Source organism: Passer montanus, unplaced genomic scaffold (assembly GCF_014805655.1).
Source record: "Passer montanus isolate IOZ18808 unplaced genomic scaffold, ASM1480565v1 scaffold111, whole genome shotgun sequence".
In the NCBI taxonomy this organism is placed as follows: Eukaryota; Metazoa; Chordata; class Aves; order Passeriformes; family Passeridae; genus Passer; species Passer montanus.
Window position 1 is genome coordinate 71,692 of NW_024357725.1, and position 15,557 is coordinate 87,248.

Below are 15,557 nucleotides of genomic sequence, written 5' to 3' on the forward strand. Positions count from 1 at the left end.
GCTCCTCAGGCACAGGAAAGGAGTAAAATGTGATGAGGGAACAAAGGAGTCCCCCTCACAGCACCAGCACCCCTTCTGAGTAATGAGATCCAGTTTATTGAGTGCTCCCTTTTACAAGTAAAATACAAAACCAAACAAACATGCCCCCCACCCCCCCAGTTCATGTCTCTTGACATGAAATATTTAAATAAGGTTTCTGTGTAAGAAGCTGATTGTCCTCTATGTCACAGAGCAGGACCATGGTTTAAGGCAGCGTTTATGGTTTGCAGCAGGGAGGCTCTCCAGCCCCCCAGATCCAAGCCCTGTGCAGAGCTGGGAAGGGGGGCCTGGGCTGTGCCTCACCTGCATCAAAGCAGCATTGAGGAGAATGGGAATAAGCCATTAGCTCCAACCCCAGAAACTCCCAAATCCTTCCCTTTATACCCCTGTGGAGGTGCCAGGCCCTGCCTGTCCTCCCTTCCCACCCCAGCCAAGTGCCAGGTCCCATGCAGGCCACCAAATTGTCACTGTGCCACCTCCCCCTGATATTGCTGAGTGTAAGGAGAAGTCTTTTGGAGTCACTTGGTCTCTGCCATGAGCAGCATCGTTGAGTCCTTGTGTGACCGTCCTGGCGTGGGACCCGGACACGCACCAGCCATCCCACGGGACAAAGAAAGTGCTGGATTGTCACCTGTTCTTGTGCAGCTACTGGATCACACAGGAGAGGTTTTCTCCGAAACAACAGGGGCAAGAAGAGGAGGCAGCAGGTTTTGGGGGGATGAGATCCAGGTCTTCATCATCGGGGACCTCGTCGAGGTGGTACCCGTCCTGCAGCAGCTGCCGGCTCAGGTCCTGGGTCACCTGCTGCAGGGGACAAAGCAGAGCTCTGCGGGATGGACACACACCCACACCCCCTGGGGTGGTGCTTCCAGCCCCCAGCCAGAGCCTCGAGGGGTCAGGGGGACGAGGGAGCCCCTGGGGCCCCCACAGTGTCAGAGTCAAAGCCCTGCACTTGCCTCAGCAGAGGAGTATCCCGAGGAACACCTGGATCCTGGCTCCCCGTCACTGAGGGGAAAAAGAAACAGAGCTGGCCAGGAAATGGGGTTTTTAGGATGCAGAAAAGGGGAATTTGGGGGGAAAATTAGCTGGCAGTGCAACCCAAAGGGGTATCTGAAATCTGGCCCAACAGGAGCGTTTCGCTGCCCTGAGGTGCCCAGTGCCATCAGGAATGCTCTACAAGTGACAAGGAAGATCACAACCCCCAAAAAGCCATCTGGGAGCACCCCCACCCTCAAAATCGTGGGATATTTACCCAAAACCCTGGGCTATTCACCTGTCTGAGTCAAGGGAGACCAGGTTTTCATCAGCTGTCTGGCAGAGCGCCGTGTAGCCCTTGTTGAACTTCACAGACCTGCCAGGAAACACAGCACAGATGTCTCATGTGCAAACACATCCCTGGAGCTGCCAGGCTGAGGAGCCAGGGCAGGAATCCCACTCCTTCCCACCCAGCTAAACCCCAGAATACCCAAATAAATGCATACCACCAAATCAACCCCAAAATAAAGAGAAAAGCAGTATATTTTATTATACTGGGTGTTCCTGGCCAAACAGAGCCAGCAGAATAAGGTCCCAAACTCTTATTTTTAATCCTCTGAGCGTCCCAGTCTCCCCCAGAAAAGTGACAAAGACATGTTGAAAACAGGAGGAGGGGATCAGACCTTTTAGGAGTTGGTTTCAGGGCAGTGGGTGCCCCCAGCAGCCCCTGCCTTCGCAGCGCTGCCTTTGCCAGCTCCCGCTGCCTCTCTGCAACCAAGCACAGGGACAGAGAGAAAAATCCCCAAGTGCTCCCAAAGGGCTGCTGCTTTTGGGGAATGGGTGGTGCAGGTGAGTGTGGGGGCAGTGCAGTGCTTTCCCAAAGGCATCTCTATGGGTTTTCAATGGGGTTTTATAAAGGTTTCATCCCACCAAGGAATAAAGGGGTTTTGGTAACCCCAGCTCTGGGAGAGAGGTGGGAATGACACCCAAAATCCCAGCAGAGTCCACCCAGCATCACTTACTCAGCTTGGCCTGAATGGAGGGAGGTTTGCTCATGATGTATGGACCTCTTTTCTCCACCACATCTGTCCCTTTGTTCAGCCTCTTCTTTTCAGCCCAAATCAGCTGAAAAAAGAATGGAGGAAGCATTTATCACCTCTGCACGGGGATGAAGAACAGCAGAGTCACCTCAGAGGATCCCATCCTTCCCGGGAGCTGAAGGTCAGCAGGGAAAGCTTTCCCCAGGGAGATCTGTCCCCGGGAACAGCTCCTCCTCCCCAGCCCAGGAGGAGGGAGAGGAAAAGGAATAAGCAGATCTGTCAGCAGATGAGAGGATTATTTGGGAATGGTGATGCTAATTAAAAGCACAGGTAGTCCCCACCAGTTCCTGTGCAAGCCTGGCTTTTCCCATACTTGGGAAAAGGTGGTGGGGGAGATTTCCTGAGAGGTTAATCAAGCACAACTGTAAGGATTGTATATTTTAATTTGGGGTTTGAGCCTTCCAAGCTTCTCCTTTTACCCAGTTATTGTCAAGGAGAACAAGTGCTCCCAAGGGCAAGGGGAGGCAGGGGAACCTCCACAAACACAAGAAGTAATGAAGAAAATAGAGGGAAAATCAGAGAGAGTTGGCACAGGAGAAATGTGGAATTAAAGGAACACGGCAGAGGAGTGGGGATGGTGATTGGAGAGCACAGCCAGGATTAGCCTCAGTGTCTTAAGCTGGAATTAGCAGGACAGGGCTTTATAGGGGGAATAACCAGGCAGGCAGTGCCCCCCCAGATCCCTGTGGTGTGCCATACCCCTTCCCAGGCAGCATAAACTGTGCTGATACACCTCTGTGTGTGTACAGATATTTATATTTATATTTATATTTATATTTATATTTATATTTATATTTATATTTATATTTATATTTATATTTATACACTGCATACAGTACTGTGCCTCCCTGTCTGCCACTCTGAAAGGTGAACTGTGCCACTGTATTGCTCCTATACTGCCCCACATACACCCCACACTGCCCCATGGACACACCCCAGCCCCACAACCCCTGTGCACACACCCCACACTGCCCTACAGACACCCCACACTGCCCTACACACACCCCAGCCCTATGCCCCCTGTTCATGTACCCCACACTGCCCCACGCTCTCCTCAGCCCCATAGCCTCAGGCAGATATCCCACAGAGCCCCATATCCCCATGCAAATATCCTATACAGCCCCCCAGCGCCATGCACACGCCCCATAGAGCCCTATACCTCCCATGCACATATCCCACACAGCCCCACGCACATATCCCACACAGCCCCATGCAGATACCCCACACAGCCCCATGCACATATCCCACACAGCCCCATGCACATACCCCACACAGCCCCATGCACATACCCCACACAGCCCCATGCACATATCCCACACAGCCCCATGCACATATCCCACACAGCCCCATGCACATACCCCACACAGCCCCATGCAGATACCCCACACAGCCCCATGCACATATCCCACACAGCCCTATACCCACAATGCAGATATCCCACACAGCCCCACGCACACACCCCACACTCAGCTCCCAGCCCCGCAGCCCCAGCACCCCGCACGTACCCCCGGGCCCCGCCGGCCGCCGGCTCCGCTGGCAGCGGCCCCGGGAGCGGCCCCGGGAGCGGGAGCGGGCCCCGGCCCGGCTCCGCCGCCGCCCGTCGCCATGGCCGCCCCGGCCCCGCCCCATGGCGCGCCCGCCAATGGCAGCGCGGGGCTGGCGGCGCTCAGCCAATGGGAGGCGGGGAAAGGGCGCGCCCCTCTGCCGCGCATGCGGGGTGGGACCGGACAGCGGGACGGGACCGGAGAGCGGGACGGGATGGGATCCATGGGACGGGATCCATGGGACGGGATCCATGGGACGGGATAGGAGAGCGGGATGGGATGGGATCCATGGGATGGGATCCATGGGACAGGATCCACGGGACGGGATCCATGGGACGGGATAGGAGAGCGGGATGGGATGGGATCCATGGGACGGGATGGGATCCATGGGATGGGATCCATGGGACGGGATCCATGGGACGGGATAGGAGAGCGGGACGGGACGGGATCCATGGGATGGGGTCCATGGGATGGGACGGGATAGGAGAGTGGGATGGGATGGGATCCATGGGATGGGATAGGAGAGCAGGACGGGATGGGATCCATGGGATGGGACGGGACGGGATCCACGGGACGGCATGGGATCCACGGGACGGGATCCATGGGATGGGATCCATGGGATGGGATCCACGGGACGGCACGGCACCGCGGAACGGGGCACCAGGACGGGACAGAGGGACTGGAGACAGGACCATGGACCAAACAGCGGGAGGGATGGGATGGGATACAACAGCAGGGCTCCCTGCCCTGCACAGCTCAAGCCCTGAGGCCACCATGCAGAAATAAATTCTTCTTTTCCCGGAAAATTCCACTCTTCTAGGAGGAAAATAACAGAATTAATAGTTCCCTTCTCCTCCCCCACCCACTTCTGTTGGTTTATTTTCTTCCCCAGACCGTTGCCTGGGCCAGAGCTGAGTGGAAAACAGGGACAATATCTATCCCAGAACACATCCCCTTCCTGATGGGGACACGACCCTTGCAAACAGGAGCCCCCAGCCCACATCTGAGGCTTTGGACATCATCCCAGGGAAATGCCTCCCCCCAAAGCTGTGCACACAGGAACCATGCTCTCCACACAGCTCCTTCTCTTCCCCTCCCAGAGCCTCGTGCTTGGGAAGGCTCTGGCACGGGCTTTGCAGAGTAAATAACAATTCAGAAGCTCCTGCGAGCACATTTATGGCTTGTTCCTTCTTTTTCCCTACAAAAGCAACAGGAAATAACCACACGAAGCACTGGTACCACATCAGTTAACCAGTTTTTCCTTTATTAGGCCCAACTCCATGGCACTTCCATTGTGACTCAATAAAGGAAGAAGTTATGCCAGGAAAGATTTAAAGTTTGTCTCTCCAAGTGACGGTGTACAATCTGGTAGCATCAGCAGAACGCGTGAGTGATCCACCTGGCACAGAAAATAACAGGGGAAAAATAAAAAAAAGCCATTGAAGAAGCAGCCTGGAATCTCCACAAAGTTTCCATGAGGTCCCAAATTATTTCCATGTCTTTTACCTTCAAAGCCTTGTTTAACCATGCTCAGCTCAAAAATGTAGGTACTGCATTCCCAGCACAGCTGATTCAGGACCCCTGGCACCAACACATTGTATCCCAGGGCAAGGAGGAGGAGAAGGACTTAAAATATCCAGAATCAAGCACTATTTGCAGCAGGCTGACACATAGTATCTCTATTCTAAGCATAATATTAAAAAAAGAATATGACACTGGTCATCACCTGAGGAAACTGAGTTAAGAGGCTTCACTTCCACGAGGATTTTTATTTAGGGCTTTATTTTAGTCTGGGATTAGGGCACCTTAGGTCTTGCCTATGCTGTCTTTGCCAGGGGGTTTGGTGTACAGGAGTCCCATGCCAAGGGTCTGGGAAGCAACATCAAACCTTACCAACAAGGTTTATGCTTTGTCCAGGCCCAGTTCCTCTGGAGTGGAGATTCCAAGTTCACTCAAAGTTGGTCTAAGTTCCTGGATAACGTAAGGATAGATTTCCTTGTGGGGTCCTGCCTTGTCCTGGAAAAAAATCCCAAAAAACAAAGAATGGAATTACTTCAAAACACTCATTTCCAAAGCATCCCACTTCATCCCTTGCTTGTGGCAGAGCTGAGCTCCTGGCTCTAGGGGTGAAATAAAAGTCCTGGCTTCTCCTGGCCAGGCAGGATTCAGGTTTCAGGTGCTGGTTTCAGGTGTTTCCCAAGAGAGTTTTCTGCGCTACTTCTCTCAGTCCCTCAAGAAGCCAGCAAGCTTCATGCTCATCATGGAGCCACTGATTGTGGCAGCAGGAAAGTGTGGTTTCCCTCTGCAGCAGGGAAAGCTGCCCTGCTGCCAGGCTGTGGCAATGGAGCAGGGCAGCTCCACCTGCCGGGGTCGCCACCTTTACAACTTCTAGGATGCGGACAGCGCTGGCGAAGTCGTTTAACCGTCGGCAGGCCCTCAGAGCCGCGTCGATGATCTTGGGCTCGGGGACCAGGTCGTAACCCACCAGTGTGTTGATGCCTGTGGAGACAAGGAAACACCACGGGGAACTTGGCACCAGCTCGTCATGACCTCAAAAGGAACCCCTTGCTGTCTACTCCCTTCCTCTCTGACAGAAAAAACCAGCAGGTGCTGCTGGAAGGATCCCTCTGGCTGCAATTATCTGCATATGAAATCACATTTTTAAGGCATAATTGGCCTTAAAAGATGAACTGTCCCACTGTATTGCTCCTACACTGCCCCACACACCTACCCCATACGCATACCCCAGCCCTATAACCCCACACTGCCCTACACACACCCCACACTGCCCTACACACACCCCACACTGCCCTACACACACCCCATCCCCATAACCCCTGTGCACACACCCCACACTGCCCCATGGACACACCCCAGCCCCATAACCCCTGTGCACACACCCCACACTGCCCCATGGACACACCCCACACTGCCCTACAGACACTCCCAGCCCCATAACCCCTGTGCCCACACCCCACACTGCCTCATGAACACACCCCAGCCCCACAACCCCTGTGCACACACCCCACACTGCCCTACACACACCCCCAGCCCTATACCACCCCAAAAAATGGAGCAAGTTTAATAAAACTTGGCAACTCCACAGCAAACAACAGGAGACAGCCAGACAAAAAATCTGCAGGGAGTTATGGCCAAGCCATTAGCCAAAGTGCAAAGAAAAATGAGCATAACAGAGCTCATACACACCACTCTCCCTCCCATCCAGGTGCTGGAATGATGGAATGGTTTGTGTTGGAAAGACCTCAGAGATCATCTAGTCCACCATTCTGTCATGGGCAGGGACACCTTCCACTGGACCAGGTTATTCCAAGCCCTGGCCTTGGACACTTCCAGGGATAGGGAGCCCACAAAACGCCAACTGAAGCTGCTATTTCTGGTCAGAAAACTTCTGTTTACTGCAGGTTATGCTTCCCTGCTCTCCAACTTACCTTTCCTGAGCTCCCAGGCATCAATATCTGGCTTGTTGAAATATGTCACCCAGCGAGCATCGAATTCTTCATCAGACTCTTGTGACCCGTGAGAGTAGCAGCGGGCAGGAAGCACAGCTGAGCGCAGGAAAAAAGGAACAAACTGAGCAAAAGGAAGATAGCACTGCTTTAGTCCTGACCAAGAGGATTGGAAATCCATAAAATATGGATTTCCCTTGTTACAGTCAGTGCTGGATGAGCCCTGGGTGGATGTAACTTATTAAATAGTGTGGTTTATGTTGTAGCAAAGTGTCTACTTCTTTCCTTATCAGACTTCCAAAGTGTTCCCAGAGCACTGGTCAGAGCAGGGGCAAGACACACAAAAAACAACTCTGGATACTAGCGCTTAAGAGGTTTTCTGGCATTCCTTTTTCTGTAAAATAGAGAATTCTCCTTCTTCCCACAGCCAAGTGAGACTGAGAAGCTTTAACATGCACATTCCTCACCAATTAAATTCCATGCAATTCCTACAGAAGGTCTCAAAAGCAAAGGGATGAGAGATATTCCTTCCAACAGAAGGGCTGGAGGAGGAAAAAAATGATCACTGTGTCTATCCAAGAGAAAACTCCTGGATCTCTAGGTTGCAATTGTATTAATATTTGATAACTAATCACAAAAAGCAGATTGTATGCTAATGCTCAAATTAGTCTGATAGGATCATTAATTAGTTTCTTCACTCAGCACTACCACAAATTGCTGGTCTTTTGGATGAACCTGTCTTTTTTTACCTCACAAAGGTTGGAACAGTTTTCTAAGGGAACTAAACTGAAGGACCACAAGCCTGGTGCTTCCTTTCCCCACTGCTAATCTCACTCCACTAATATTTGCAGAGAGGTCACACACCAGACACGACCTTGGAGCTCAAAGCTCTGCTTCACAGAAGTCAAATTTAGCTCCTGACTTTTTCTTTCTTAACCCAGCATGAACTACTCACACTGATCAACTACAGGGTTTTATTTAAAAACAAAACCAAAAAAACCAACACCACAAGCAGGTTATATTTTTGCTGATATACTTCTCTTTGGTTTCATTAATGGCAGCCTAATTAGCAGGCAATTTGCTTTTTTAACAAAATTTAACCCGGTCCAACATTTCAGCAGCAATACTGGTTTATGCAATGGAAGCATGAAAATAGCTTTATTTATTTTAGCTATGGAAAAGTAAACAACAGGCCAGGACAGAATTAAAATGCTCTTCCCTGTAGGGAAATTCCCCCTCCTTTCCCCAGCTCCAAAGCAGACCTTTGACCCTGTCTCTGCAACAAATCACCTGCAGAGCTGAGCTCAGAGCAAGAGCAGGGCTCTGGAAATGCTCCTGCTCCCAGAACACTGCTGAAAACCCTCCAGGTTTCAGCTGGCTGAAGGAGAATCCTTATTTTTCCCACCCAAAAAGAAAAAAATCCTACAGACAAACAGCAAATCTCAGCTGGAGAAAAGCCTCAATTGAAGCATTCAAATGCCATCTTTAAGTCAAAATCTGAAGTCTTTTCTCAACAAAGCCATTCCCTGGATCCAGGAGGCAAATACAGACCAGAAGAATTAAAGCTCTGGCTTTCCAGGGTGTGTTTCCCAACTGCTGCTGTGCATCTTCTCCACGTTGATGATTATATCTGTACCTGGAGAGTCCCTCTGCCCTGGGCTCCAGCAGGGTCCACCAAGGTCACTGTCACACACATGACGTGTGAGTGACAGCCAACCTATCCAGGCAGAGATTCCCAGCTCAAGGAAGAACCAAAGGGCAAGCACCTCCGCTTTAAAGTGAACCCAACAGGCACTAAGCCTAAAACCACCTAATATGACACAAAAAACATGTCAGAGCTTCTCTGTGAGGGCCGGAATTGGGCGGTTTCTCCGGTAACGAGCACAGAAGAAAAAACCACGTGAAGAAAAACATTAATTTACTGAAAACCTGAGAAGGAGGAGCCCAGGGATTACACAGGGGAGGTTCTGCAGCAACAGAACCCCCCTGCAAAGGGGTCGCAGCAGTGTTACGTGGGCTGTTTGAAACACAACATCTTGGCAAAGAAGAACACGGAGCCTACCAGAAACGAGGCCCAGGAGCAGCCGGGGTTCGGCAGCTCAAAGGAACAGCGAGCAAAGATTTTAGTGGATTTAAAATAACAAAGGACCAAGGGTGTTGAGCAGCATCTAAGAAATCCTGTGCTTATTATTTAACAAGACGCAGCGACAGGCTCCCTAAGGCAGTTGTTTAACGCAGCAGAGGCACGCACAAGTCTCCGAGCATTATTAGTGTCTGTTAATTAGGTATTAATTGCGATGCAGAAGTTAATTAGCTATTAATCGCGATGCACAGCCAGCGCATTCTCTGCAGCCTCCGTCTTCCAGCCCTGGCACCCTGGCCACCATCACAGCACGCTGCCTGCGGCTGGTCCTCCTACTCTTCCTATTAACTGGGGCGTTAGGATTACAAATAAAATTAATTGGGGTGTTAATTAGGAGAGGGAGGGCCGGCGCGGAGCTGCGGCGGACCCGGCGCTGCGGAGGTCACCGCCGCCCTCCCTCAATGTCACCTTGGCGGGGGCGCCGGGAAGGCGCGGCCGCCGCCGCGGCAGCCCGCGGGCNCACCGAGACGAGTGCGGCCGCTCACCTGCTGGGCCGGCGGGCCGGCGGACGGCGGCGCGGAGGCCGGAGACGGCGCAGCGGCGGAGGAGAGAGGCGCTGGCGGCCAGCATGGCGGCGGGCTGTGAAGGGGGGAGACAGCACCGGGAACCGGGGGCGCGCCGCTGGCTCCCGCACCGCACCGGGAGGGAGGAGGGACGGAGGTGAGGGCCGGGGGGGCCGCTGAGGCGGGTACGGCGGCGCGGCGGGGACGGAGCGGCAGCGTGAGAGGGCGGGAGGCCTCAGGGCGGGCTGGGGGCGCGGCGGGGCGGGGCCGCCGCCATCTTGGGGCGGGGCCGGCCGCCATTTTGTGCGTGAGGGGCGCGGCCGTGGCCGTGCTTGCGGTCGCCGAGCAGCATTTAGGGAGTGCTTGGGTTTATTTTTAAGGGATTCGGGCTCGTTTTTGAGAGATTCAGGCTCGTTTTTGAGGGGTTCGGGCTGCTGCGGCCCCCATTTAGCCGACCCCGCGCAGCCCCAGTGCAGCCTCCCCGTCCCTGTCAATGGACACCGGCCGCGCTCGGTCCCTGTGAGGGGAATGGGCTCAGCTGCCAGCTGCCCAGTTCTCTCGGTGTGTCCGTGTCCCCGCGCCGTGCGCTGCTGCCCTCAGCCACCATCGCACCGGCCCGGGCACGAAATCGCCCTAAAACTCGTCCCCGGGGCTGTGCCTCAGCAATGCCGCACAAAACCATCGTGATTATTCCACCTACCATGTCCCCCGATGTCATCATCCTGTTTACTTTTTTTTTTTTCCTTTTTTTCTTTTTTCTTTTTAACAGTTATTTTTTACTATTTTCTCATGCAGGAAGCCATCAGTCCACAGTCAGCAAAGCAAGCAAGGAGGGTAAAATCCCCAGTGCTGCCTCTGTGATTGGAAACTACCTGCCTATGAAATCCATTAAAAAGATCTTTCAAATTAATGAAATAAGGAGAAATAAGTGGTTTTTATTCTTACTTCCTTGCTCAGAGAAATGTTAGGTGGCAACAGTGGAGATGAAGGGCTGTTGGTGTTTAACTGTGTGGCTCTCACAGTCTTCAGGCTCTGATCAGGGTGTTTACAGAGTGATTCATTAATTACAAGTTTATTAATTAATTTTATTAGTGATTTTTAATGCATTTGGGGTAGGTGTCTGTACCTGCTGTTCGTGTGTGGGGTGAAGGGTTCATCTTGAATGGGGTCTGCACGGAAGAAAGGAAGTGGGAAGAGCTGGATGGGACAGAGCCCAAAGCTTTATCATCCCCAAATGCACCAAAAAATGATCACTAAAATGATCACTAAAATGATCATAAAAAACCATTGGAAATGAATGTTCGAGTGAAGGGAATCAATCTGCAGTAGGACAGATAAGCACAAGCCTCTGGCCCGAGGAGCAGCTGCCTGCTGAGGGAGATAACAAGGTCACTGCCTCACAAAACAGCCCCTGCTTCCTCCTCTTCCTCCTCCTCCTCTCCTTTCATTCCCGCTCCCAGCCAAGCAAGCCCTTGACAAAGAGAGAACGCTGACTGTCCCTGTAGAGCGGGAGTGAGGCAGGGAGATAAGGCAGCTGCAGCCAGAGAATCCCTCACACGTGGATTTTGGGAAGGGTTGGCTCCTTAATCCCAATTAATTCATCCTGCAGTGCTGCTGGGTGCTGGGCAGAGGGAACCAGGTGGAGCAGGGCTTGGCATCCCATAACCCATCCCCCAAATGTCCCCGTCCCCACTGGAACTGGGGCTTTGCCAGGTGCTGCTGTGCCAGCACAGCAGACCCCAAGCCCATTCTTCCAAGGGGCAGAGTTTGGCTGGGATCCCCTCGTTGTGAGCTGGCAGCAGCCTTCACTGTGCTGATCCGTGCCATGGCCAGCAGCCAGGACGGTCCCCCCGTTTTCCCATAGACATATCTCAAGTATTTCTAAAGAGCTTTTATTTTCCGGTCATTTCTCTTTACCCCCTGGAAGTAGCAGGGATTTTTCTCAGGGATTTTTCTCTGAAGCACCCTGCAGCCCAGGCACGACCCCAAAACCTCCTCATCCTGTGCTGGGCACTGCATCCACCCACAATAACCCCCTGCCCAACGCTTCCATTGCCCCCAGCTCCCCGCACCGTGATTTCCCCCCACTCCAGACCAGATTCCAGAGAATCCCATGCGAGTTGTTTTGTTTCCTTGTGCTGTCCCACAGGCAGGCAGCACAGTGCAGTGCTTGGCTCTGAGGGTGCAGGGAGGGACCACCCCCCATGCTTGTTTGGGTGGTTTTTTTGGGATTAAGCATGGCCTCACAGGATGCTGAGCCTGGTATTATTAACTCCAACAGCTCCTCAGCAGCGGGTTTCATAATGAAGGTTTTATTCCAACAAGCTTGGGGCAAACCCATCTCTCCTGATGGATGAGGCGTTGCAGTGGGGAGCGCTGGTGCTGGTCCGGGCACCCCTCGGCTGCTCTGGCTCCCTGGGAGTCGCTGCAGAATGTGGCTGCTGGTCACGGTGTCCCTGGGTAGCTGAATTACAGGTCACCAGCTCCCCCCCCACATGCTCATCTGCTTCAATCCATAACCAAGCCATGGTGGGTTTAACCCTTACACCAAACCTGGGGACCCCCATCCACAGGGGTCATGGAGCAGCAAGTGGGGACAGGTCAGGGGGAGCCTGCAGCCCACCAGTGACCCCGGAATGAGTGGATATTCCTGCCTCGATACCTGGCTGGTGGGGTGGGAGGCACTGGGGTCAGTGGTCCTGCTGGCCAGCGGTGGTCCCCGTGCCCCTGGGGCTGTCAGACACCTGTACCTGCATCTTCTTGGGCAGCAGCTCCTCGCAGGGAGGCGGCAGCGGCCGCTTCAGCCCCTTGGTGGAGGATCCCAACGTGTCTTCTCCCGCCTCATGCCGGGGCTCGGGGGGCTGGTACCCCGCCTGGTTGGGATCCAGGGGGTCCCGGGAGAGCAGGATGCAGATGGAGGGGACGTTCTTGTGGACAGTCAGGTTCTGTGCGGGACCGTTGGGCGGCGGGTCCTGGTTCTCCCAGACCTCCAGCACGGTTTTGTAGCGTACCTTGGTGACCTGGTGGAGCCCTCCCAGCTTGCGCTTCATGATCTCCACGCAGGTGATGGTCTTGGTGACCGCCCTGCCGCAGCCGCTGAACACGATCTGCCGCCTGCCCTTCAGCTCCATCTGGGCCATGGCGAAGTTCATCAGGTTCCTGATCTTGCTGCCCTCCTTCACCTTCATCTCCACCACGTCCGGGGGCAGGTCTGGGAAGGGCAACGGCATCTCCTCCTCCGAGGTCCTCACCTTTCGGAAGTTCTCCATCCTGGACTGGGCAAGGGGCTTGGCTCTCCCTCCTTCAGTAGCCATCCTTCACCTCTTCCCGGTGGATCCACACAGGCTCCTAGCCCCCTGCGACCATAGCAGGGCTGACCTCGCTGCCCTCCAGCCCAGCCCTGCGTGCTGCAACCACCAGCCCCTTCTCCTCGGCTCTCCGGGGGCTGGCAGTGGGCTTGGTAGCAGTGCCAGAGGCTGTCTCCTGTGGGAGACAGGGCTGCAGGATCCCCCGGGTGCTCCCAGTTGCTCCCAGCAGGGATAACAGCCGGCTCCAGCTCTCGGTGATGCTTGGGCTCCTCTGCTCCCACTGCAGCACTCGCTTCTGCTGCTCTTTGCTTCATTCTGGACTTCAGCAGCCCCCAGAGCTGTTCTGTGTAATTAGCAGATCCTCCCCCTCTCCCTCCCCTTCCTCCCCTCCTCCTCCTCCTCCTCCCCTGCTCAGCCGCCCATCCCAGCACCCAGCTCCTGCCTTCATCCCTGCCAGGCAAAGGGGAGGGCAGGGAGCCCAGGTCTCTGTCCCGGAACAGAGAAGGGAAGGAGGGGAGGGTGGAAGGCAGAGGGAGAAGCTCACTCTTGCCTTCATAATGTTCCCAAAGTCCTGCCCCCTTAAAGAGAACCTGGTCCCTTCTGTCGGCGCTCGCTCCTCTCAAGGACACCCTCTGCTAACCGCAAATGTCACCCTGCCTGCCTGCCCTGCAGCATTCCCAGAGGGATGCGGAATCCCAGCCACGCTGTGCCCAGGCATGGCACAAAGATGCAGCAGGTACTTCGGCAAGTACTTTGGAGTCTGAGCTCGACCCTTATGAGCCATGAGAGAAGCCACTGGAACCTGCAGCCAGGAGAAAGCCTTGGCAGATGGCATCGAGTGTGCCAGGGCTCTGCTCCCCCCAGCACCCCGCAGCCTCAGCCCCGGCTCTGCCAGCAGGAAAACCTCTCAATTCCCAAAGCTCCGGGGAGCAGATGCCGTGGCAGAGCTGGTTTCCACGGGCAATTTCTCTCCCTCTCCTCTGCTCCTCCTCCTCCCCCATCCCTCTCCCCGTTGCTCTCCCAGTCCCTGTCCCTCATTCACCTCCCCGTGTGGAGCTGCCCACTGTGGGCTCACCATTACATGTACTGGCAATAAATCCCAGAAAATCCCTGTTGCAGGCCAGGAGATGTCCCCTTCCTGCCCCCAATCCCTTCCCGGAGCAGAGGCGATGTCCCTGCCCCAGGCTGGCCCTCTGCCCGCCCCTGTCACCTGCCTGTCCCCTCCCGCCCTGCTGGCCGGGGGATCATTGCACAGTGGAAAGACATGTGAGTATTGACTTGCAGTCAAATCTTATCGGCCTCTGGAGGCCCCTGGATTGGTTTCACTGCTAGCAGGGCTTGGAAAAAAAAAAAAATAAAAAATCCCATGTCCGTGGAGGTGAAGGTAGGATGTGGCTGTCACCTCCTATTAGGGAGGATCCCACATCCCTGTGGCCCCCAAAGCAGCTTTCTGTGGATATCACTGCCTAAATGGGGTGGATTTTGGACACCTCCTGATCCAAACACTGGATTAGGGTATGGGTGGGTTCGTGGGATGGGATGGGATGGCATGGGATGGGATGGGATGGGATGGGATGGGATGGGATGGGATGGGATGGGATGGGATGGGATGGCATGGCATGGCATGGGATGGCATGGGATAGCATGGGATGGGATGGGATCCTCCATCCACAAGCAGCGTGCTGGAACACCCCTGTAGATGCAGAGCATTGTTTCCCAATCCATCTAACCCTCCCTGACCTCCATCCACACGCAGCGTACTGGAACACCCCTGTAGATGCAGAGCATTGTTTCCCAATCCATCTAACCCTCCCTGAGGCTCCTTGGGCACAGAGAGGGAAACTGAGGCAGGGCAGGCAACACTCCCAGGCTCACCCCCAGCACCAGATCCAGGCTTTGAGCATTGCCAAGTCCCTTCTGGTGCTCTGTAGTAGTGAGCAAACCTATTCCCTGTGCTCCCACCATGGATTCCTCACTGCTACGAGAAAAAACAATGACATTTCTCCATCTTTCTCTTTGACAACAATTCATGGAATCCGTGCAGAAGGCATTTGGCTCCTTCCTTGGGCAGGCAGGGATGAATTAAACCCCACAGGGAAATTCCTGCCTTCAAAATGTGCAAAACCCCTGAGGAAATAATGGGGAAGGATTTTAGTGACTGAGAAATCCCTCAGGATCATTACCCAGGTAAGCCTGGGAAGGTTACGTGGACACGGAGGGCTGACAGCTCCAGGGCTCTGGGCAAGGCACATGAATCCCTGGAGCTGCCTGAACCATCCATCCCTTCTTTCCTGGCCCAGAACCAGCTCCTGCCTCCCGTGGCCCATTTTCCATGGCATCATGGTGCTTCTGCACCATCATGATGGAAGCAGCAGCAGCTTCTCCCCCCCTCCATCTCTAATTGCTGCTTAATGAACTCTGCCTATCACAGCCTCCGAAATGGAGGCAAGAGAGGTGCAATCACAGAAAGGCTTCCAG

The 15,557-nt window shown here is 54.2% G+C and overlaps 3 protein-coding genes across 6 annotated transcripts; all 3 read right to left on the reverse strand.

Moving 5' to 3' along the window:
* Positions 1 to 79: 79 nt before the first annotated feature.
* On the reverse strand, positions 80 to 3,721 carry FAM219B (family with sequence similarity 219 member B). The gene is made up of 6 exons (XM_039731804.1): positions 3,620 to 3,721; positions 2,037 to 2,139; positions 1,698 to 1,782; positions 1,313 to 1,390; positions 996 to 1,044; positions 80 to 843 (listed from the first exon to the last, which is right to left on the reverse strand). Exons 1-6 carry the CDS (start codon positions 3,719 to 3,721, stop codon positions 685 to 687), a joined length of 576 nt encoding a protein of 191 aa, XP_039587738.1. The 3' UTR covers positions 80 to 684.
* A 1,180-nt stretch (positions 3,722 to 4,901) lies between these two features.
* Positions 4,902 to 10,010, reverse strand: LOC120513217 (cytochrome c oxidase subunit 5A, mitochondrial). The gene is made up of 5 exons (XM_039732395.1): positions 9,754 to 10,010; positions 7,108 to 7,224; positions 6,036 to 6,157; positions 5,552 to 5,674; positions 4,902 to 5,057 (listed from the first exon to the last, which is right to left on the reverse strand). Exons 1-4 carry the CDS (start codon positions 9,836 to 9,838, stop codon positions 5,561 to 5,563), a joined length of 438 nt encoding a protein of 145 aa, XP_039588329.1. The 5' UTR covers positions 9,839 to 10,010; the 3' UTR covers positions 4,902 to 5,057; positions 5,552 to 5,560.
* A 676-nt stretch (positions 10,011 to 10,686) lies between these two features.
* Positions 10,687 to 14,254, reverse strand: RPP25 (ribonuclease P and MRP subunit p25). 4 transcript variants are annotated; one of them, XM_039732310.1, is made up of 3 exons: positions 14,155 to 14,254; positions 12,522 to 13,127; positions 10,687 to 12,437 (listed from the first exon to the last, which is right to left on the reverse strand). In XM_039732310.1, the coding sequence occupies exons 2-3, from the start codon at positions 13,083 to 13,085 to the stop codon at positions 12,348 to 12,350; spliced, it is 654 nt and encodes a 217-aa protein (XP_039588244.1). In that variant the 5' UTR covers positions 13,086 to 13,127; positions 14,155 to 14,254; the 3' UTR covers positions 10,687 to 12,347. The 4 variants fall into 4 exon arrangements, with proteins under 4 accessions (XP_039588244.1, XP_039588253.1, XP_039588235.1 ...); XM_039732319.1 differs by lacking the exon at positions 14,155 to 14,254 and adding an exon at positions 14,122 to 14,153; XM_039732301.1 differs by lacking the exon at positions 14,155 to 14,254 and having other exon boundaries at positions 12,522 to 14,062.
* Positions 14,255 to 15,557: the final 1,303 nt, after the last annotated feature.

Excerpts from the sequence above, each read along its gene's own strand:
- FAM219B (XM_039731804.1), bottom strand. The coding sequence starts at position 3,721 with ATGGCGACGGGCGGCGGCGGAGCCGGGCCGGGGCCCGCTCCCGCTCCC. Across the intron at positions 1,391-1,697 it reads CTGAAACCAACTCCTAAAAG|GTCTGTGAAGTTCAACAAGG; the intron begins GTCTGATCCCCT and ends GTTTCCTGGCAG. Across the intron at positions 1,045-1,312 it reads GTCTCCCTTGACTCAGACAG|TGACGGGGAGCCAGGATCCA; the intron begins GTGAATAGCCCA and ends TTTTCCCCTCAG.
- LOC120513217 (XM_039732395.1), bottom strand. The coding sequence starts at position 9,838 with ATGCTGGCCGCCAGCGCCTCTCTCCTCCGCCGCTGCGCCGTCTCCGGC. Across the intron at positions 7,225-9,753 it reads CCGGCCCGCCGGCCCAGCAG|CTGTGCTTCCTGCCCGCTGC; the intron begins GTGAGCGGCCGC and ends TCCTGCGCTCAG. Across the intron at positions 6,158-7,107 it reads TGCCTGGGAGCTCAGGAAAG|GCATCAACACACTGGTGGGT; the intron begins GTAAGTTGGAGA and ends TTGTCTCCACAG.
- RPP25 (XM_039732310.1), bottom strand. The coding sequence starts at position 13,085 with ATGGCTACTGAAGGAGGGAGAGCCAAGCCCCTTGCCCAGTCCAGGATG. Across the intron at positions 12,438-12,521 it reads TGCTGCCCAAGAAGATGCAG|CCAGGTATCGAGGCAGGAAT; the intron begins GTACAGGTGTCT and ends CCACCCCACCAG.